General features: G+C 40.6%; 1 protein-coding gene across 2 annotated transcripts in view; it reads left to right on the plus strand.

Annotated features, from left to right (window-relative positions):
- Nucleotides 1-5,185, plus strand: part of ALG14 (ALG14 UDP-N-acetylglucosaminyltransferase subunit) — an 87,816-nt gene extending 82,631 nt beyond the window's left edge. For both annotated transcript variants that reach the window (XM_027862619.1, XM_027862618.1), the window contains one exon: nucleotides 4,747-5,185. In XM_027862619.1, coding sequence (XP_027718420.1) covers nucleotides 4,747-4,977 — 231 coding nt within the window. In that variant the 3' untranslated portion in view covers nucleotides 4,978-5,185. The remainder of the gene's footprint in view (nucleotides 1-4,746) is intronic.
- The last annotated feature ends 17,816 nt before the right edge of the window (nucleotides 5,186-23,001 follow it).

The following is a 23,001-nucleotide window of genomic DNA, read 5'->3' on the forward strand; positions in this document are numbered from 1 at the left end:
AATGGCATCTGTAAATGTCTGTAATGTAAAAACAAAACACATCTACAGAATTTGTTTAAGAGAAAAAGGGATGAGAAAAGAGCCTCCTACTTAGAAAAAAAATATCTGGTAGCTTACTATTTTGCCCTTAAATCCTCGTGAGCTCATAGATGACGTTAAAAGAATGTAAGTTACAATGTACGTGATTGAGACTGGGACCCAGCTCCTGGCAAACAAAAATTCCATAATCTGGTGCCAATCTACTTTCCAACCTTATCTTCCACTGCTCCCAGAGCCAAATCCCTCCCTCCAGCCAGACTCGTCTGTCCGTTGTCCCTGAAAGTGCCTTTTGTATTCTCCCCTTTAATGTCTTTTCTTTCGTCTTTCTCCCAGCCTACATCCCTTCACTCTGACTAATTCTTCCTAGTGCTTAAGGCCTATCTCTTTAGGTAAACCTTTCCTAGTCATTCCAGTCCACAATTAGCTCTCCCTCCTCTGAACTTCAATAGAACTTATATTTGCACCATTCATTAAACATCTGTCTATATCACCTTATTAGTTATCTTTTTATAGGTAGATAGATAACTGCTGAATTACAACCATAGGCACTGTACTAGTCTACCCAGTTAACAGACACTAAAATGTATAACTCCAGGAGCTTACAATCTAGTCAGAAAGGATATCAACTTCCATACCACCTATTTACTCCTCAACTTCTTGAATTCAAAAATCACTAATCTTGGTGCTAAATCCAATTGCTTTTTTTTCCCCTTTCCTTATCTTCTTTCACCTCTCTGCAGTATTTGACATCACCAACTACCTCCTTAATATCCTTTCCTCAGCTAGATCCCATGACTTGCACACTAATGTTTATGTTTCTCCTCCTCACTCTCTGACCTCATCATCCTCCCACCCCTTAATTACAAATGTCTCTCAAGGTTCTGCCTGTGACCCACTTCTTTCATTTTTTTAAAATTCTGAATTAAATCATCAACAAGCACTTTAGCATACGAAAACACATTGATTGATTTGGGAGAGTCAGAATACATCTTTCTCCCCATTACCACTTCCAGACTCTACCTCTATCACCATCAGTCTGCAATGGCTTCTCTTTTGAGGTTCACACTATCCAAATTTATCAACAAATCCAGATGCTGGTGGGTGTTATCCACCAACTCCAAGACTTGTCTTCCTTCTTTGGTGAATTCAGTGCCTGGTTCATTCTTCCTCTCCACCCCAACTCCTGTCTTCTTATTAGCAGATTTGAACATATATAGATGTTCCCTCAAGTATTCTAACTCATTATCTTTCCCCCTAAACACACCTTCCCCCTTCCCTATTACCACAGAGCGCAACACCATCCTTTCTCAGGCTCACAACCTACAAGTCATTCTCAACTTCTCACTATCTTTCACATCCCCCCCCCTCCAAAAGCCAAGCTGATGCCAAGGATTGTCACTTCCACCTCTGTGATATCTCTCAAATATGCCTCCTTCTCTCCTGTGTCACTGCCACCACCCTGATGGAGGCCCTCATCACCGCATGCCTAGACTATTATAATTGCCTGCTGGTGAATCTGCCTGCCTCAAGTCTCTCCCCACTCCAATCCATCCTGCATTTAGACACTACAGTGATTTTCCTAAAGCACAGATCTAATCATCCTCCTACTCAGTAAACTCCATTGGCTTCCTATTTCCTCCAGGATCAAATACAGAATGCTTGATTTGGTATTCAAAGCCCTTCGTAACCTAGCCCCCTCTTGCCTGTCCAGTCTTCTTACACCTTACTCTCCAATGCATACTCTTCGGTTCATGATACTGGCCTTCTGGTTGTTCCACAAACAAGACACTGCATCTCTCAGTTCTGGGCATTTTCTCTGGCTATCCCCATGCCTGGAACACTCTCCCCCCTCAGCTCTGACTACTGACCTCCCCGTCTTCCTTTACGTTCCAACTAAAATCCCACCTTCTACAGAAAGTGTTCCCAAGTCCCTTTTAATTCCAGTGCCTTCTCTCTGTTATTTCCTATTTATCCTATATATAGCTTGCATTGTATATATTTGTTTACATGATGTCTCCCCCATTAGATTCTTAACTCCTTGAGGGCAGGAACTGTCTTTTGCCTCTTTTTGTATCTTCAGCGCTTAACACAGTGCCTAGTTCATAATAGGCACTTAATAAATGTTTACTGATTGATTGGAAACAGAGTAGATGCCTACCAATTAGAAAATACCTAAATAAATTGTGGGTTTTGTTGTTATTATTCAGTCATTTCAGTTGTGTCTGATTGTTTGTGACTGCATTTGGGGTTTTCTGGGCAAAGATACTGAAGTGGTTTGCCATTTCCTTCTCCCACTCATTTTACAGATGAGGAACTAAGGTAAATAGTGTTAAGTGACTTGCCCAAGGTCACACAGTGATTAAATGTTTAAGGCCAGATTTGAACTTCCTGACTCCAACCCCAGCACTCTATCTACTGTGCCACCTAGTTGCCCATAAAATAAATTGTGGTAGATAAAGATAAAGGGACATTACTCTTCTATAAGAAACGATGAATGGGGGCAGCTAGGTGGCGCAGTGGATAGAGCACCAGCTCTGAAGTCAGGAGGACCTGAGTTCAAATCCGGCCTCAGACCAAACACTTGACACTTACTAGCTGTGTGACCCTGGGCAAGTCACTTAACCCCGATTGCCTCACTGAAAAAAAAATGATGAATATGATAAATACAAAGAAGCATGGAAAAACTTAATATGAACTAATACAAAGTGAAGTAAGCAGAACCAAGAAAACAATATACACAATGCCCTCAACAATGTAAATGGAAAGAACAAGAAAACAATTGAAAGTGAATATTGTAAAAATTATAAAGAATATGCTTTAGCCACACGATGAGGTAGGAGAAGACACTCTCCCCTCAAATCTTTTTCTCTTCTCTTGGAGAAGAGGGAAAAAATATCATCTGGTCTTTTTTTATCAGAAATACTGGAGAGTCCTCCATTCTACTAAGGGAAGGGAACAAAAGTTTATTAAGCACCTACTATGTGTAGGCACTGTGCTGAGTACTTTACAAATATCTCATTTGATCTTTACAAAAACACAGAAGTAGGTACTATTATTATCCCCATTTTACAGTTGAGGAAACTGAGACAGACAGCACTTAAAGTGACTTGTCCAGAGTCATATAACTACTAAGTGTCTAAGGTTGGATTTGAACTCTAGGCCCAGGGCTCTATCTACTATCCCACCTGGCTACCTCTCTGAACTCCAGTGATTCCCTCTTATTTCCCAGATCAAATGTAAACACTCCTTTGGCATTTAAAGCCCTTCACAACCTGACCTCTTCCTAGTTTTCTAATCTTCTTTGTACTCTACTCTCTTTCACATACTCTATGTTCCAGCTACACTGGTTGACTTTCTGTTCCTTGCATTGGAATTCTCCTTCTCCTTAGTCCATTGCTTTTCACCGCCTGCCCCCGTACATGGAATCCTCTTCCTCTTGCTCTCTGTATCCTGGTTTTCATGGCTGCCTTCAAGGCTCCGCTCACATGCCACCTTCTGCAAAGACAGGTGATGTCCAAAGACCAGGGAAAGAAAAATAAAGAGAATGCTCACCAGTCAGAGCCCAGGGTAATAGAAATCAAAGTTTGAGCTTCAGGAGGAGGTAGAGGCTATAGCTGCAGGTAGCATTCCATGCAGATGATATCACAGTGGCATCATGACAAAATGGCGGTATGGTGGTATGTGTAACAGACAAGAAATCTGCTTCATGCTTTATGTGATCAAGCACATATTCATTTTTACTACTTTAGCCAATTATCAATTAATACATAGTACCTAATATCATTCCTTTCCGTCCAAAAATCCACACAACAGTCCTGTGAAACAAATATACTTTCATTTCCTTAAGAGAATTATAAAAGAATTTTCAGTTAAGTACATCTGAAAATGCTTATTCTTCAGCTGGGTAAGACAACCAAGTAAGTTTATTGTCGCATCAATCCAAGGCCTTCTGTAAAAAATAATAGAATTTAAAGAAGCATTAAAATCCTTCGATTTTCAGAAGGAGATAGCTAAGTCCTGCAGGTTTAAACAAAGTCTTAAATAGCATTAACTAGGTAGTGTTTTTCAATCTCCATTTGTTGAAAAGGAAATTTTGGATGAAAGCCAGACAGTTCTAATGATAATTTCCAAATTCCCCTTTAGAAAATTATATTTTTACCAACAAAGTACAGATTTCATTGTTTTAAGAAGTATTTTCCCCAGCATGTTAAATTCCAATTTTTAAAATTAATCCTGCAACCAGACAAGAGTGTATGACTTAAGGGGCAGCTAGGTGGTGCAGTGGATAGAGCACTGACCCTGGAGTCAGGAGGACCTGAGTTCAAATCCGAACTCAGACACTTGGCACTTACTAGCTGTGTGACCCTGGGCAAGTCACTTAACCCGATTGCCTCACCAAAAAAGTTTAACTAAAAAGGATTCTGTACCTAGTTAAGAAAAAAAAAGTATATGACTTAAGTCATAAAAATAAGGAGAAACTTGTTGCTTGGGTTACTTGATATGAAAATGGGATGAGTCTTAATTGATAGTATAGTGTAATTGGTCCTAGTGAGTGACAAAGAATTGTAATGTAAAACTTAGACTCACCTGTGAATTTCTCTAATATTTGACTATTCTGATGGAAAAGGCCTAAACTTACCAAATATTTGGCTTAGTACTGTCTGTTTGAACTTTACTTTTAAAGTTCTTTGTCTCTTTTTTTTTTAGGTTTTGTGTAATGGACCAGGAACATGTATTCCTATCTGTGCATCTGCCCTTCTTCTTGGGATACTAGGAATAAAGAAAGTGATCATTGTCTACGTTGAAAGCATCTGCAGAGTGGAAACCTTATCCCTTTCCGGAAAGATTCTTTACCACTTTTCAGATTACTTCTTTGTTCAGTGGCCAACCCTTAAGGGAAAATATCCCAAATCTGTGTATCTTGGGCGAATAGTTTGACAGAGGAAAAATGGTGTTTTCAGATTTCTGCAGTCAGTTATGGTTATTTTTCATACTAGGTAAGAAAAGAATTATCAGTACAGACTTTCGAAAATGTCAAGAAAATTACTAGCCTTTGTGAGGCACGTATATGATTAGTAAACTGAGCAACTTGTTTGGTTAAACAAGGAAATAAATTTGAAAACAGTATCATGAAATACTTACGGAATTATTCTCAAGGTCTTCTTTCTGGATTTGAGTGCATATCATTAACTCTAGATCATCTCCTGATTTTCTCATTATTTTAGGAATATTATTTGTCTACAGCTAAATATAGAATTTGTATGATTTGTAACATTTCCTGTACTGCAACTTTCTGTAGTCATCTACATTGTGAAAAACGAGTTCTTGTATCAGAACAGACCTTATTTCCTGTATGTAAGCAGTGAAGTCCCCAGGGAATCTTTGGAGCATAAAGGAAACAGTTATATTAAGTTGGCTTCATGACAGTTTGCATTCTGCAATCTTCCAGAACCCTAAAGCCTACACCAATATCTTTTTTCCTGGCTTACGTCATGAAAACTTCACATCTTTAGAATGTTTATTTGTGAATATAAATGCACAGGTGCCAAGATTAATATCTCTAATCAAAGAAAACTTGATTTTGCTCTAATGATCCAGTTCTCAAACATACATTAGAGAAGTACCAATTTACATTACAAAGCTTGTGCCGTCCCTGTGGTGTTCTAAGAAATGAAGACACTGAGCCACATACACGTGAAAGGATTCAAACGAGCATTAACAAGGCCAAAAGTCAAAAATTACTTCTCTCTCTCACAGAATCTGAGTTTCTGTCTTATTCCTACCTGCTACCTTACTTAACTGTTCTGTTTCATAATTGCACTATATATACATCTAGGAGAGAAATGGGTAGATTTTTCATTGAAAGCGGTATCCTTACCCATGACCATTTAAAAGTGAATCTGAGAGAGATAAGTACATCCTGGGTTGGTCTCACTCTTCTCATTCTTTTGGCAAAATATTATTCTAGGCTCAAAGTAACATAAACTCATCTGCCATTGGAACGGACACATGTGGATACATTTTTTGGCTAGCGAAGGAGGTCTAGTGAAAGAGGTCTCAGAGTAGTGAGAATACTTTACAACTTACATGCAGTGGCCATGAAGTAGCAGATCATGCAACGACTTTGAAAATTTAAAGTTTCAAACAGTCGCCTTATTTCTACTGGCCTCAGAGGCCTAGAATATCATCAGACAGGTGATTACTGTAATTATAGAGGAGACTAAGACCATGTTGGCCTCTACTTTTTTTAGAGAGAAAATCATTACTTGAAGGACAGAAGGAATTTCTGTGCTCCGGTGACGATTAGCCGGGGACCCCACAGGTACCCTTCCTTCGTAACGCTCTGTTAGACCAATAATTACAATGGTTAGTTAGTGCAAAAACAGATGCAGAAAAGATTCCATAATTTTTTTTAAACCTATTCCAGATGTTTTACAAGCCTTAACTTGGACAGTAGCTAGCCTGTAATGGATTCTCAGAAGAGGATTTGGGGGGTGACTATCTTACCCAGGTTATATAGGCCTCTGTGCATACATTTTCTTTGGAAAAGCTGGGCTAAGGCTGGTGCTGCCAAGGCCGCCTGCCCCTGCAGAATGTTTGGTAAACAAGAGCAGTGCAGCACTCTCTGTTACTGTTGTGGCTAATTCTCTTTCTCAGAATCAGAAGAGAAGAGATAATCCTTTTAGATTACCTTAAGGACATAGTTGTTCCTACTGTGCATTTGAAAAATACGTTTGCATAGAGCTTAGCAATAAGAAGGGCATCCTTCACTTTTCCTCTCCACCTGAGTTTAAGGAAATCAATAACATGTTTGTACTTTTAAATTCCTGTTAAGGGACTCTGGAATGCAGTTTCTTCTCCACTGTATGAGACTGTTCATAAAAAATCAACTGCATCAGTCTGTAAATCCTGCCCTTCAAAACCACATATCCTGCCCACACCTATTTCCTTGGAAGATTGTTATCTTTGGTTTGGCTGACCTAGAAGGTCTTTGCCTCCCTCCAGGTTAGAGGGTCCATCTATTTCAAGTGAGACATCCAAGAACCCTAACAGGAATCCTTGGTAGAGTCATGGAGACAATACTGAAGCAGTCTGCAATAAGGATCTTGTACAATTTAATCGCAGTAGCAAAAGGTGCCAGTTAAGGAGGTGATACAAGCATCTTTTTTTAAAAAAAAAAAAAAAATCTAAAACTGCATTGCTTTTAAGACTGCTAAGGATACAATTCAGAATCGAGACATTTTGTTTCTTTCTGACCATTTATTTTTACCTACTATAAATGTGGCAATGACACGCAGATCTCCATAGTTGGGGCTCACCTTCCCTGCCCTGACCACTCCTGACTAAGCAGTTTCTCCGAAACAGGCCAACTCCGAGTAAACCTGGAGCAGTTCTGTTTCCTTCCTCTCTCCTCCACAGTGGCCTCCCAAGCCCAGCTCCACGATCTCTCCAGTCTCTTCATCACAAAACTTTGGAATCATTTTTTGTTCTTCCTTGCCCTGTCTTCTGTGCATTTGCCTATCATTAGATACTCCCTTTCCTTCAAAACATCACTTGAATCTGGTCCTGCTGTTTTTCATTGCCTAAAGTCTCCACTGACATCCCTTCCTTTCATGACCTATATTATTTCTGCTCCTTCTCTTCTATTCCAGCTACCACCACCCTAGTCCAAGCCCTTTTCTTAGGCCTGAATCACTGGACCAGATTTACCTAATTTACCTCCCTGATTCAGATCGGCCTTCATTCTCACCGACCTAAATTGCATGCTGCTACTGCACTAATCTTGCTATGCCGCTTCCATCATATCACCCTTCTGTTCAAACACTAACAATAGCTTCCTGTTGCCTACAGCATCCGGTATAATCTCCCCTGTCCACATTGCAGAGCCTTCCATAGTCTGGCCTGGCTTGACTTAGCTAACTATATTTCTTGCTGCTTACCAACATGAATACTCTGATTACTCAGGCTGTCTCCTATTTATTGAACAAACACACCATGCTCATTCCCTATTCCATGCCCTTGGTCATGCTTTTCGTCATACCAGGAATGCCCTCTACCTTCTCTTCTCCTTTTCTATATCTTACCTATCATTCAAAGGCCCATTTAAGCCTTTACTCATCCATAAAGGCTCCCATGACCTGGAGCTGCAGGTCTCTTTGATCTACCCTTTCTTTGAACTACTGTGATACTTACAGTTCCTTCCACACAATTCTGCTATTAATTGTATACTGGCATACTCACAAGCACATGCGTGCCCATCTTGTTTCCCAGCTGGATTATGAATGCTTTGAATGTGGGCAGTCTTGTCTTAGATTTTTTTTAGATTCCTCTTACAGCGCCTAGCATGGTCCTGTGCACACAGCCAGCACTAAGTACATGACTGATTCCTATAGCCACAGCCTGATAGGATCATCTATTCTAGAACCAGAAGCCGTCAAGTTTGTATCTGCAGCCTCAGTGCCTGAACTGATGCCTGACATATGGGAAGAGCTTAATATGTGCTGGATTGATGCGTTGATTTTAGCCTCATAATAATCTTCACGTGTCTTATCTCTGTTTTACAGAGGGGGACACTGAGGTAAGGAGAGATGCAATAACTTGACCTTGGTCACACAAATAGTCAGTGTCAGAGGCAGAATTCAAAACTAAGTGTCTCCAGACTCCAAGTCCTATGATCCTTTACCCCACATTGCCTTTTCAGGTGCAATTCTTTTAATTATGCACAGCAGCTCGGAGCATACCACGTGTACTTGAGAATGTACTTGAGGATGTTTTTTGATGGCTATTTAACCCACCAGACAGGCATTGCAGATATTACAAAAGTACCAGACCCAAAAAGCCTCTAGATAAGTGTCAAGTGAATGAGCAAAGAGAGGTGGGCAGAGTTGGGAGGTCAGGAGGGAAAAAAAAAAAAGCAACAGTATCACCCAAGTACCTATATCTTCCTTTGTTTTTTTTTAAGAGGGTCTGTTAAGTGAGCCTCATAACTACTGAAAATTGCCTAATGAATGTTGTCGGACAAATGTTTTCCTGCTCTTATGCTCCGGCAGGACTGAGCAGAAAAAGCCAGTTTTGTAGTAGTTCAGTGCCTTGCCCCATTTCTAGAATTCAGTACCCTTAATGTGTCAAAGGGGAGACGTTTCCAGTCTCCCAAGGCCAGGGGAAGAAGATGAACTTTGGCCTCATGGCATGAGGAAAAAAGTTTCTCTTTACTTTTCTGCCTGCATGTAGCAGAAAAATAGAAAACCTGTAGATTCTTTTCAATCATTTAACCGTACACAGATGAATAAGCAAATGATTTGACCTGATTCCTAATCTCTTTTCCTTTCCTGTATAACTGAGTAATTTTTTCACTCTAATAAAACTCAGTGTTTGAAAAAAATCATGTGAAAAATATGATGGTTTGCAGCAGGAATGTAGAAGAGGGTTAGTCACTGAGCATCAAACCCTAATTATAAGTTAAGCTATTCAAGTGAAAATAAAAACAATATTTCTGGCAGGAAAAGTGGAAGAAATGGAGGCATTTTCTGAAATAATCGTACCTCAGAGCTTAGAATTATCTCTTGCCTCCCTTTTGATGAGATAGAATAGTTTGTTGGAAAGAACTCTGGAATCCGCCTGGGTTCAAATCCAACGTCTGGTACTGATTTCTTGTGTGACCTTGAGCAAGTGACCTTACCTCCTGGCATCTCAGTTTCATCAGCTGTAAAGGGAGGGGGGTGGATTAGATGGACTTTGTAGTCCCTTACAATTCTAAATCTATGATCCTATGGGAGCCATTATTGTTTCAGATTTGACGATTTGGGAGGACAGAGAATGAAGTCTTCATTTGAATTCTTGTGGAGTTTGCACAGACTAACTTAAAATAAAAATAGTACTTTTTCAAAGTCATTGATTGATTAACACCCAGACCAGGGCCTATAACACAGTAGGTCCTTAATCAATGCTTATTGAATTAAATAACACCCCAACCCATGCTGAAGCCCCAGGACAGATGTGTTCCTCCCCATCATCCTACTTGGAATGAATCTAATGTAGAAAGCAAACAGCCATGAATGGGGAAAGAGGTATAGATTGACAGTGTTCACTCTAAACCTTCTAGTTCCTGACTGAAACAAAACCAAAAAAAAAATAAATGGTTTTTTGATTGGGGGCGAGGGGGAGGAGAGTGAGAATTCTTCAAAGAAAAGGGAAGAAAAACAGGACTTTTATGGAAATACCATATACTGAATTGGCAGAGATTCAGGAAGGACTAAAAAAGTATCCAAAATGTTCCCTTATTCAGCTCCAGTCTGGCAGCCAAATCTTAGAAGCTCAATTTTCAAGCTGTTTCTGACCCTTAAACCCCACTGCATGTCTAGAAGGATCTCCAAGTCCTCTGGTTCTCCTAGCTAGCATAAGCCCAGTGGCAAAAGTAGCAGAATAGCTTGCTGATCCCCTAAAGGGAGAACGTAAAATATCTTTTATCAAAATCGTATACAAAGTCCTAGGGAAACCAGAAGACCAAGTTATGAGAAGATTACTACTAAAATAATAAAAACATAAAGAGAAAAGACAAGAATAAGAAGAGAAATAATTCCCTTCTGTTTCACATTTGGCAAAGGAATAAAATTCAGACATAATTTCAAATTTGGCTCCTCCCAACCAAGTATGTTCTCATAACATAAAATGTTTGCCCCAGTACCTCCCGGTGCTGCCCTGTGTGTATGAAATGTCACCTTATCCTCTGTCCCTTTAAAGACTGTGTTTCTCATTGTTCTGTAAATATTTGCAGTGTTCCAGAAGCAACCTGAAAAAACCCATCCAGGTGGCTTAAGTACTTTGCATAATTCAAGGTCACACACTCCCTGCTTCATGTTAAAAGACTGCTAGATCACTCATCAAGTAGGGAGGGAAGGTGTAGTAGTTACATTGAAATGAGCTACTGGCCCCACATGCTAGTGTTAAAAAGAGGTGACAGCATATAGTGTAATGAAAAGAACGCTAGGCTGAGAGTCAGGACGCTTGGGTGCTGTTCTTGTCTCCTCCACCTCCACAGTGCTAGGACTTGGAGCAAAGCATTTAATCCCTAGGCCTTAGTTTCCTTCTCTATAAATTGAGAGAATAGGATTAGACCCGTTCCATCCCTTCTAGCTGTGATAATCGCCTTCAAATATTGGAAGGTCTTGGAAGAGCAATCAGACTTGTTTCTTTCAGACTTAGAGAGCAGGAACGGGTGCAGTGAGTAGAAGTCACAAAGAGGTAAATCTGACCTTGATGCAAGAAATGTCTTCCTAACAACTAGAGCCGTTCCAAAGTGGAATCTTCAGGATAGAGTAGATTCCCCCTTATTAGGGGGTCTTCAAGCAAAGGTTGGATGATCATTCGTTGGGTATCATGTAGTGGGGATTCTCTGGAGAATATGGGTGGGACTGCTAGAGTGCTCTTGGCTCTTCTAATGCTGAAATTCTGGGATTGTGGATTTCAACTCAAAGCACCAGGATTCAGGTCCTACATCTTGCAAATTTTGACTAGCCCTGTGGGGCAGCAAGGTGGTTCAGTGGATAGAACACCCCGCCTGGAGTCAGCAAGACTCCTCTTCACGAGTTCAAATCTAACCTCAGATACTTACTAGCTGTGTGACCCTGGGCAAGTCACTTAACCCTGTTTGCCTCAGTTTCCTCATCTATAAAATGAGCTGGAGAAGGAAATGGCAAACCACTATCAAACAGCATCTTTGCAAAAAAAAAAAAAACCATCACATGACTGAAAAACAATTCAACAACAACACTAGGTCTATGACCTTGGATATGTCTAAGACATTTCTAAGTCTCCATGTTCTCATCGCTGAAAGGGGGACATTTCTTGTACTTCTACCTACCTCACAAAGTTGTTATGAGGATCAAAGTACTTGTAAACTACAAAGTATTATATAAATGGAAGGTAATGTTACCATTCTGTACACTCAGATGCATCATTAAAATCTATAAAGTCTACAAATGCCCATAAAGTATAGCTGATACACAGAGCACAGAGCACACAGTCTCCAGTCAGTAAATTATGGTTTGGTTTTGTTTTTCCATTTAGCATATTGTTTGTGCCAACTGAGAATGTGAGCAGATAGTGATGGAAGCAAATCTCGTCCAGAAAAATTAGTATGGAAAGCTGATTCAAAAGAAAAGCATTTGAGATTAGAGTGTGACAAAGTTAATCATCCTAAGATTTCACTTTTGGTCCTGAACTTCCAACCTTTAGTTCCTAATGTGAGCAATGAATATCAGGAAGGGACATTAACTAGATCTTACCCTGTTTAGCAAGTGGTCAGCCAATCAGGTCAGTGAGTCTTTGTTTATTTCCCTTATATTCTCAAGCCAGGAAATTCCTCCTGATATGTTAAGTTGTTTTTTTTTTTTTTTTTCCTCCCAAGGGCATCCCAAGGCCCAAAAGAAAAAGCAGCACAATGCATTTTACAGAAGTCATTGAATGAAACATCAGGTATAATTATAGGTGGTTTGCACTGTACTTTTCATGTAAAAGCCATGTAAAGCCATAAAAACAATCTTATAACACTTTAAGAAACAGAAGGTGTATGCATTATACCACGTGGCCCATTTAATTACATTTTATAGCTCAATTTAAAAATTGAGCCTTTTTAAATATTTCAGTGGGTAGGGCATGGGAAGAAAATATGAAGAGATCAATCACTGTTGTAGCAACATTCAAGGAATGCCAAACATGACCATTGTATGCCATCTGTGACCAGTAGTAGCATCAAAGGACTTAGAAGACTCCAGGGCAGGGCCAGTACTAAGTGATTTGCTGTCCTGTGAGAATTCTAACATAACCCATTGGATGGGAATGTGTCTAAGAAGAATAGGAGAGGTTCCCCACAAATCATTAGAAAGAATTGGATTAGGAATCTGGAAACTTGAGTTGTAGGTCCAATTATTCTACTAACTAGTTCTGTTACTCTGGCCAAGATAATTTAGTATGGTTCAGTCACAAGAATGCAAGATTTGGAGTCCAAAGAGTCCTGGCTCTACCATTTGCTTCTTGTTTACAACCTCAGGCAAGTCACTTAGCCTCTCATAGTCTGGATTTCCTCATCCATAAATGAGAGGGTTGAGCTAAATGACCTCTAAGGGCCCTTGAAAATCAAAATCTATGATCCTGGGATCATAATCTCTCTGGGCCTTTGTCCTCATCTATAGAATGAAAGGAGTTAGACTCAGTGAAATTAATGCCATAATCAAGGAGCAGGGAGGTAAGTCCCCCATATATATTGATGCACACTCCTCCATGGGGATAGTATTATTGGGAGAATTAGTGTGGTATTTGAACCTATTTCAGTTCTATGGTTGCCACTTTCCCTTTGCTGCCTGGATGTTCCATGCTATAGCATAATTTATACCAGAATGAATTAGGAGTTGTCAACACCAGGCATTATGGAAGGGCAGAAAGCAATATGGCACATGGTCCTTGCTCTCAAGTGGCTGATGATGTAATTGTTGACTTGGAATACAAAGATAACAAGCAATACCAGTTCACATATAAGTGCCCAATGAGTGATATATGCAAGGAAATACTAGAGAGATTCAGAGGGAAAAGAAATCACTGTGAGCTTAGATGGAGAGGGAAAAGGAAGTAGGAATTTAACTAGGAAGCACTTGCCTTGGTAAGACTTGTCTTTTTCTAGAGACAAAAGTAAGACAGTTTGCCCTGCGAGTTTACTTTCTACTGAGAAATACACTGTGTACATACCATATGCATGATTTTAATAGATTTTTATTTATATCTTTTATTTTTCCATCATCTATACTTCCCCTGTATCCCTTTCTTTTTTCCTGGGTCTCTTTTTCTCACCACGGCTGGAAATACAGGATCTGCTCATGGGCCTGGTCCCCTCTGATTGGCACAAGAGCTTTATCCTCCATTTCCTTACCTGGGTCAGTTCAACCCTCTTTAGGCATCCAAGAATGGACAATCCCTATTCCAGGGGCTCAACATATTAACGTCATTGACTTGCAAAACTATAGGTCAGAACTGCTGAGCTCAAGAGATCCACCGGCCTCAGCCTCAACCTCAACCTGAGCAGGTATTACAGGTATGTACCACCATGAATGACCCACCAGTATTCCTCTCCCTTCCTCTCCTAGAGAGCTTTCCCTTATAATAAAGAATTTCTTTTAAAGAAGGAAGGAACAGGAAAAAAGGAAAAATTCAGCAAAACAATCCATACCATAAATTATATGCAATATTCCACATTATATGCAATTCCTCCCCAGGCTCTGCAAAGAAGTTGGGGGAGGTGTCTTTCTCATTTCTCTTCTTTGGGTTCAAGCTTATTCTTTGTAGTTTCACAGCATTCATTTTCAATTATTTTGTTGTGGTTCTTTCCATTTGCATTACTGTACTCAATGTGTATATTGTTTTTCTGGCTCTGCTTACTTTGCTGTCCATTAGTTCATGTAATTTATATGAACAATTAGTACAAAGTAATTTTGAGAAGAGTAGCATTAGATCTGGGGGAATTCAGAAAGGTGTCGATTAGACTTAAATCCAGATTATGACTTGCTCAAGACCAGGTGGTAGAGGAAAAGTAGAGTCAGTTTCATCATACATCCAAAGACAACACAGGATACATATGAGGAGGTTGATCAGGGAAGTCCCTCATCAATTTCATGAGTTCCCTAATCCACTTAAGAGAATACAGGATGTGGGCCTTTGGTGACATTTAAGGGGCACCTCCCCATGGAGCATGCCCACTGACACTTTGCTGAAAGGCCAAGGAGAACTTGTCTCTTACTTCCCTCCTTCTTCCTCTCCCACTCCCTCTTCTTCTATTTTCCTCCCTCCTTTTCTTTTCCTCTTCCCCTTCTTTTCTTTCCTTTTCCATCTTCCTTTCCCTTTTTTTTGTAAACACAGACTCGAGCACAAAAGAGCAGACCTTTGGGGGAGGAGAACCTGTACCTGTATGTAGTTTCCTCTCAGAAGCAACTGGTAACAGCCTGGGGAAGTAGCACATAGCAAAGACAGACTAGAAGAAGAATCTGCAAACTCCAGGTCAGGGTGCTTGATTGCCATTCCTGGCAAAATGATGAAGTTGTATTAAAAGGATTAATTTAGTGAATATCTAGAATTTCCAAGATCCATCCTCTGACACTTAACAGGTATATGCAAGTCTCCTATCCTCATCTTCTACATCTACAAAGTGAAAATAGCAATAACTATAGTACCCTCCCTACGGGCCTACTCTGAGACTTACACGGAACATGGCGAACCCCAAAGTGCCAAGTATCAGCCATTGTTGTTATTGGTTTGGTCCAGGCCTGTGACCTCTTCAGTGTAGGGTGCTCCCCAATGTAATAGTCCCTGATACTAGAGTTGCCTGAAATGTTTACCCAGATCTCACCCCAGTGATAGGACATTTTAATGGCTCATCCCCAGGATGAGATCTAGAGGAAGGTAGGTGACATACTGAAGCTTACTTGCCATAGCAGTATGGTATCACATTATGCCTAATGTCTGTAGTCACTTCAAACTTCTCCAGTCCAATCCAAGGAACTTTTACTAAGTATCTACTATGGGTAAGGTGCTGAGCTAGGCACTGAAGATACTAAGACAAAATGAAAAACATCCCCAGTCTTCAAAGAGGTTACATTCTACTGTAGGATACAAGGGTTAAATAGATAAATATACTCATGATCATTTGAGGAGGGGAGAAGCCCTACCAAGTAAGGAGGTAGCAGGCACCAGGGCAAGCACTTTCTATGTGTCAGGTACTGTGCTAAATCCTGGAAATCCAGACACAAGCAGAAAGACATTCCTTACCCACATGGAGTTTACATTCTAATGGGAGGAGATAATATATATAAAGGGAAGCTGAAGGGACTGGGGTGGGGGGGTGGAGAGGAAGAAGAAGTTATTTGAGAAGAGACATGGTAGAAAAAGTCTAGGATCAGGAGTGGAGTGCAGAGAGGAATGAAGACTTGAAGGGCCTGGGTGTTTTCCTTAAAGTGAAGGCTATGGGAGGAATCAGAAGAAGGAGATGTTGGGGCAACATGAACACCCAAAGTGAGGAGGCATGAGAGAAATCAAATCCCTCTAAAGCTCTGGAAGCCTACAAAGGGACTGCCATCCTGGTACCTTGACCCACTTGGAGCGCAACACCCATTCTTGGCGCGGCGCCGCTTGGCCACCAACAGCCCCTGCCCAGTTTCCTTCTCTAGGACCTCTTGCTTCTTACAACTGAGTCTTGAATGAAACTAAGGATTCCCAAGAGTGGAGGCGACAAAGCATTCCATGCATGAAGGGCAACCTGTGTGAAGTCAAGGCTTAAGAGATGGAATCCAAAATCTGGGGAATAAAATTGTAGGCTCATAAGGTTAGAGCTAGAAGGCACACCAAGTCCAACCTCCTCATTTTACAGATGAGGAAACTGAGGCCCAGAGAGATTAAGAGACTTGCCCAAGGTCTATTAAGTGGCTGAGGCAAGATTTGGACCCAGGTCTTTCTGATTCTACGTCTGGAGCTCTTCTACCAGTTTAGAATGAAGAGAATTATGTTCAGGAAACCTGGAAAGATAAGCTGCAGAGACAGGTTCCAAAGGGCTTTAAATCCCAAGTTTAGGAATTTGGATTTTATCCTACAGGCAGCTTGGAATCATTGAAGTGTCTAAGCAGGAGAATGTTAGGGCCATATATGTGCTTGAAGACGATTGTTATGGCAGCTTTGGGGACCATGGATTGGAGAGGGTAGAGACTAGAAGCCAGTAATCTGTTCATTAGCAGGCTGCTGTAACAAGTCAAACAAAAGGGGATGAGGCCCCAGCTAGGGTGGTGGCCACTCAACTGAAGAGGAAGAGGAACTCTCACTAGCAGATCCTCCTCTCTGAGAAAGAACATAACTTAAAACATGACAGTGCACATGTGAGCATGTCTGGTAAAAGAAAAAAAAATTATTCCACATGGCTTGAGAACGAGACAAAGAACAAACACAGAAGAAAAGCAAAAGGAAGTCAATACTGAATCGAGATTGTTATATCTTCTGGCAAAACATATATAATAAAAATTCAGATGTCTTTAAAAATGGAAAATGTTCCATTTGCAAAGATGATTAGGGTAGTAACTCGCCTGCCTCACAGCATGATTTAAGGGCTGGGGCTGTAGTAAGTTCCCCTTCCCCCTGGCCCCCTTATTGAGTCTCCTGTCTCTCTCACTTCAGCTGCCTCCTCTCATGTCCTTTATGTTCAGGATGAAGGCTATTCTTGGAAAGCCGCACTGCTACTCCTACTGTCTGTTACAAGTTTTTTTTAAACAAGAGTGTTTCTTAAAAGTGCCTTTTTCTTAGCATTAGATGGGTCCCCTGGAGGCATCTCTGATGGGTCAATGCAGGTTTTCTGTTTCTTTGCCCCAAAGCCGTTTGGCTAAGTGGCAGTGCATCTTCATAGAACTTCCTGTCACAGCAATGTTACCTAGATTCCTTTGACTGGACACTCATGATTACTAGATTTTAAGAGCTTCTTTTTAAGGGTAATCCTTTCATGTTGGTGAGGCAAATTCTGATTTAGTATGACAAGGTTTTCACTCATTTTTCTTTTTTCCTGCGGCTGTTATCAAATCTAAAGGAGTATGTGTCACTCCCCCACTGCATGAATTTCAACTTTGTGAGCACACTTAGTGTATAAACTTAAAGTGGAAGACATTCTCTGGTAGTGAAGAAATGATCATGAAAGGTGGTGGTACCAGCTGGTGATGTGGTTCAATATAGATTTGTGTTTAAATCTGTTGACACTGAGCTTTCTAAGTCTGGCTTGTTGCTATTAGCTAGATATCATATAAAGGGCCTATTTATTTATTTTCTAATCTTATATCCAGAATCAATGTTTTAATGGTAAAGGGTGGGTGGAGGAACTACCAGATTTCCTTTCTTCCATGCTTATCTCTCTCCTTTTTCCTACATTTATCTAAGAGATAGCAAATCTTCAAAGAAAAAAAGCAAGACAAAAGATGACATCTAAGATGCTATGAATTTCCCAAAGGGGAGCTAAGAATAGCTAATGTTTATGGTTTTATTAAAGCACTTTTAGTAAAAATTTCTCTTGAGTTGATCTTATTCTCTTGGTTATTATCTGTTGTTCCTTAGCATTCTTCAGTAGAAATTCTCTCGTGGATGGCAAAGAACAGTAAATTCTACATTCTATTTTAGCTAATGGAATTCAGAGGAGCACATGAAACAATTTATATTCTGTTATGAATTAAGCACTGGTGATGACATATGCTTAGTGGTTGAAGCTGACATGTAAAATAAGTCAAATTTAATCATTCAAAAATCATATTTGGGCATAAAACAAACCATTTTGGGGGTAGAAATGAAAGAATTTGCCAGAACACAAATAGTCTAATTATGCTTGTAGTCAGCAAAAGAACAGGATTTCCACACTAATGTTTCATTTACTAAGGTTGTATCATTCTTCCTTTGTGATTCCCATTGCAATAAAAAAAGGGAGAGGGGAGTTTATAACTCAGCTGAAAAAACACAGCCTTATAGGTTAAAACCTGGCATCCTAGTTCTCAGGCCAGAAATCTAACCAATTTTATTAACTTCATCAGGAACCTTTACATAACTTAGAAGGGAGCCTGAACACCCAGGTGTTTCTTTCATGCATTTTGGTATTGAGTATCCATCTGTGACTGCCCCGCTTACAGCCTGCTAGTCTCTTCTAAGCAATCCAATGTTGTAGGTGTCTCCGACTCTGGTTCTTACAAACCCATCATTTACTTCATAGCTATCCTATGCAAGGAACTGTGAAAAATACAAAAATAAATGACACAATCCTTGCCCATAAGAAGCTCACAATCTATTGGAGGAGATAAGACACACTCAAAATTAACTATGATCGCTTTCTAAATACTTAAGAGTATTAAAAATGCATGGGAGAAGGTACAGAATGTTAAAGATAGCTAAGGGAGGGACTGCTATCAGGTAGGGAGATCAGGCAAGGCTTTATCAAGAAAGTGGCATCTTACTTGAGCCAGGAATGAGGGGAAGGATTTCCACCTAGCAAACAAGATACATTCTGGGCCAAAGCATGCAAGGAGTTTGAGGGCAAGAGAGAAGTCCAGTTTGGGTATACTGTAGACTAGTAAAGGGAAGTAGTATGGTATAAAACAGGTAAAGTAGATTAAATCCAGATTGTGGAGCCTGAATTCCTGGCTATCAGTCAACCAAAAAGCATTTGTGAAGCACTTACTGTGTTCACCTATAAAAATGAATAGTCGGTGCCCTCAAGGAGTTTATATTCTTTTTTTTTTTTTTATTGCAAGGCATTCCGGATTAAGTGGCTTGCCTAGGGTCACACAGCTAGTGAATATCATCTGTCTAAGGCTAATTTGGACTCGGGTCCTTCTGACTTCAGGGCCAGTGCTCTATCCACTGCACCACCTAGCTGCCCCAGGAGTTTATATTCTATTGGAGGAGACAATACACACAAACACACACACACACACACACACACACACACATATATTTGTATATATCTAGATCTGTGTTGTTGTTCAGCCATTTCAGTCATGTCTGACTGTTTGTGAGCCCGTTTGGGGTTTTCTTGGCAAAGATACTGGAGTGGTTTGCCATTTGCTTCTCCAGCTCATCTTACAGATGAGGAAACTGAAGCAAACAGGGTTAAGTGACTTGCCCGGGGTCACACAGCTAGTAAGTGTCTAAGGCTGGATTTGAACTCAGTCTTTCCTGACTCTAAGCCTAATACTCTACCATGCCTCCCAACTCTGTGTGTGTGTGTGTGTGTGTGTGTGTGTGTGTGTGTGTGTGTGTGTATCAAGATGATTTAGAGGAAGGCCCTTCCAGGGACTGGAAGGATCAGAAAAGGCCTCACTTTGAGATAAGGTTTGAAGGAAACAAGATATTCTATGACATAAAGAAGTGAATGCATTCCAGAAACAGAGGACAGCCAATGCAATAGGACCTTGAGTCTTGTTTATGAGAAATAAGAAGAAGGCCACTTTGACATGACAGTAATATATAATAAGACTATAGAGAAAGGTTGGGGGCAGGTTGTAAAGGGCTTTAAAAACCAAACAGAGCAATTTATATTTGATTCCAAAGGTAACAGAGAAAAGCGATAGACTCAGGGAACAGAAAAAGATAAATATTTTTTGGACTTGGTCAAATGCAGGAATTTGTTTTGCTTGACTGTGCATATTTGTTACAAGGTTTTTGTTTTTTCTTTCTTCCCTCCGCCTCAATGGGAGGAACAGGTGAGAAAGAAAAAAATAGATTTTTGTTAATTGAAAAATAAAACAAAATTTAATGTAAAAATAACAACAACAAAGGCAGTAGGGAGCCATTGGAGTTTATTAAGAAGGGGAATGACATAGTCAGATCAACATTTCAAGAAAATTACTTTGATACCTGTGTGCAGAATAGATTAGACTGGGGAAAGAGACTTGAGTCAAGGGAAATCAAGTGATTGTACTGATCTAATCAAATGGTGATGAGGAATTGAATTAAAATGGTGGCTGGGTTTGTAGAGAGAAGGAAATGGATGTAAGAGATCTTGTGGAACAAGAAACAATAAGATTTGGGGAAATTTATGGAATGAGAAAGATGAAGGAGTCAAGGATAATGCCAGAATTATGTACCTAAATGACTAGATCGGGGTGGGGAACCTGTGGCCTTGAGGCTACATGCCACCTTCTAGGTCCTCAAGTCTGGCGCTTTGACTAGATCCAAACTTCACAGAACAAATCCCCTTAATAAAAAGATTCATTCTGTAAAACTTAGACTGGGTCAAAAAGCTGCATCCTTGAACCTGGAAGGCCACATGTGGCCTCCAGCCTGCAGGTTCCCCACCCCTGGACTCAATGGATGATGGCGACTTAACAGAAATAGGAAAGTTCAGAAAAAGAGTGGATTAGGATAGAAAGCTAGTGGGTTCCATTTTGGAAACAAGTTTGAGATGATGGTATATCCAGTTTGAAATGTCTAATAGGCCACTGAAATGTACAACCAGAGCTCAGGAGAGAGTCTGGGGCTGAATATATAGATCTGGGAGTTATCTGTTCAGAGATGATAATTAAACCCGCGGGAACTGCAGACGAGAGTGCTGAAAGAAAATATAGAAAGAAGAGAAGAGAACCCTTAGGAGGTACCTACTATTAGGGGAATGGGAATATGACAGGTTGAGAAGAAACCAATCAGACAGGTAAGAGAACTACAGGAAAGGAGTGTTACAAAAACCCAGAGAGAAGGGCAGCTAGGTGGTACAGTAGATAGAGTACCAGCCCTAGAGTCAGCAGGACCCGAGTTCAAAACTGGCCTCAGATATTTGACACTTAATAACTGTGTGACCCTGGGCAAGTCACTTAACCCCATTGCCTAGCCAAAAACAAAAACAAAAAACGAGGAAAGATTGTCCAGGAGGAAAGGGCGTTTAGTCCTACCATTAGTCCTATGCCTGCTAGAGGTCAAAAAGAAGGAAGATTGAGAAAAGACCTTTACATTTTTCAATTAACAGAACAGTGATAAGTTTAGAAAGGGCATTTTCAGTTGAATGAAGAAGTTAGAAGCCAGATTGTGAAAATACCTAATATGGGGCCTTGCAAAGATGATATCATTGATCTATGACAATAGATAATGCAAGAATTATCTCCACTTTACAGGTGAGGAAGCAAATTCAAAAATGTTAAGTATTTGCCCGAGGTCAAATAGCCAGTAACTGATGGAGCTGGGATGTGAACTCAGTTCTTCTAATTTAGTGTTCTTTTCACAATCTCATAGCTTTAATTCAATAAATCAGCAAACTTTTACTAAAGCCCCTACCAAGTAATATATGTGCAAGGCATTGAGCCTTAAGTGCCCAAGATAATAATGAGTTGTAGAAAGTTTTTGATTAGTTAAGCAACATGTTTAGTGCTGTATATTAAGAAGATTAACATAGCCTAAGTTCCTAAACTGGAATTGAATAGGCTAGAGACTAGAGGCAACATGAAACTAGAAAGCTATTGTAATAATCCAAATAGGACATAGTAAGGGTGGTGGCATTGTGAAAGGATAAAAGAAGAATGGGAGAGAAAAGTGAAGTCAGTGAAGGAGACTGAGAAATAGGAGGAGATAGTGCTTATTGTATTGGAGATCAAAAGAAAAGAGGCAGAGCCAAGATGGTGGAGTGAAAAGAAACTGTACTGTGAGCTACTACCCACAAACTCTCAACCAGACCTGATCATGACGGGGAAATCCCAAAAGTCACAGTGAGCCCTTTCAACAGCCTCGAAAAGGTAGACAGATAAGGAGGTCTGCCAACAATGGGAACAGGTGGGATCAGTAGGACAGTCTGCAGCACCCAACAAGAGGTTGGTCACCAGGGCAAAAGCAAGTCCCAGACCCATGGTGGAACACTACAAGGGGGACAGGTACAAATTGGCAGCTTTATCACCCATTGCCCACGTCTAGGGCAGAGTGAAAAGCGGACTTACACGAGGCAGTGGCATTCCTGGGCAGGGAGGCCCTGGGTGATCTCCCAAGAAAGGAGAAATTCCAGAAGCCAGTGGCAGTGGTGTGACTCAGACCCTAAGTTCAGGACAAGGTCTCACTCCCAGCATCTAGCCCAGCCTGCAGAGGAATAATGAAAGCAGCAATCCCAGACCAATGGGTAGCCTACAATTCTGGCACCAATCGACGTTTCAAGTTGGTTGATAGAGTCCAACAGCAGTCTACTCTTGCACAGACCTAAACCCAGGTCAGGAACTTGTAGAGCTCAGGCCAGGGGGACAGCAATCAGACTTTACCTGGATCAGACCACATTGGGAGGACTGAAAGCTCACAGGTCCCCAGCTTGTCCTTGAGATCTTGAAGTAACACAATACCCCAAGAAAACAACAACAAGACTAGTCCAGACCTTTCCTCCAGAAGTATGACAGAGGGGGCAGCTAGGTGGCACAGTGGATAGAGCACCGGCCCTGAAGT

Source organism: Vombatus ursinus, unplaced genomic scaffold (assembly GCF_900497805.2).
Source record: "Vombatus ursinus unplaced genomic scaffold, bare-nosed wombat genome assembly UNPS02014769.1, whole genome shotgun sequence".
In the NCBI taxonomy this organism is placed as follows: domain Eukaryota; kingdom Metazoa; phylum Chordata; class Mammalia; order Diprotodontia; family Vombatidae; genus Vombatus; species Vombatus ursinus.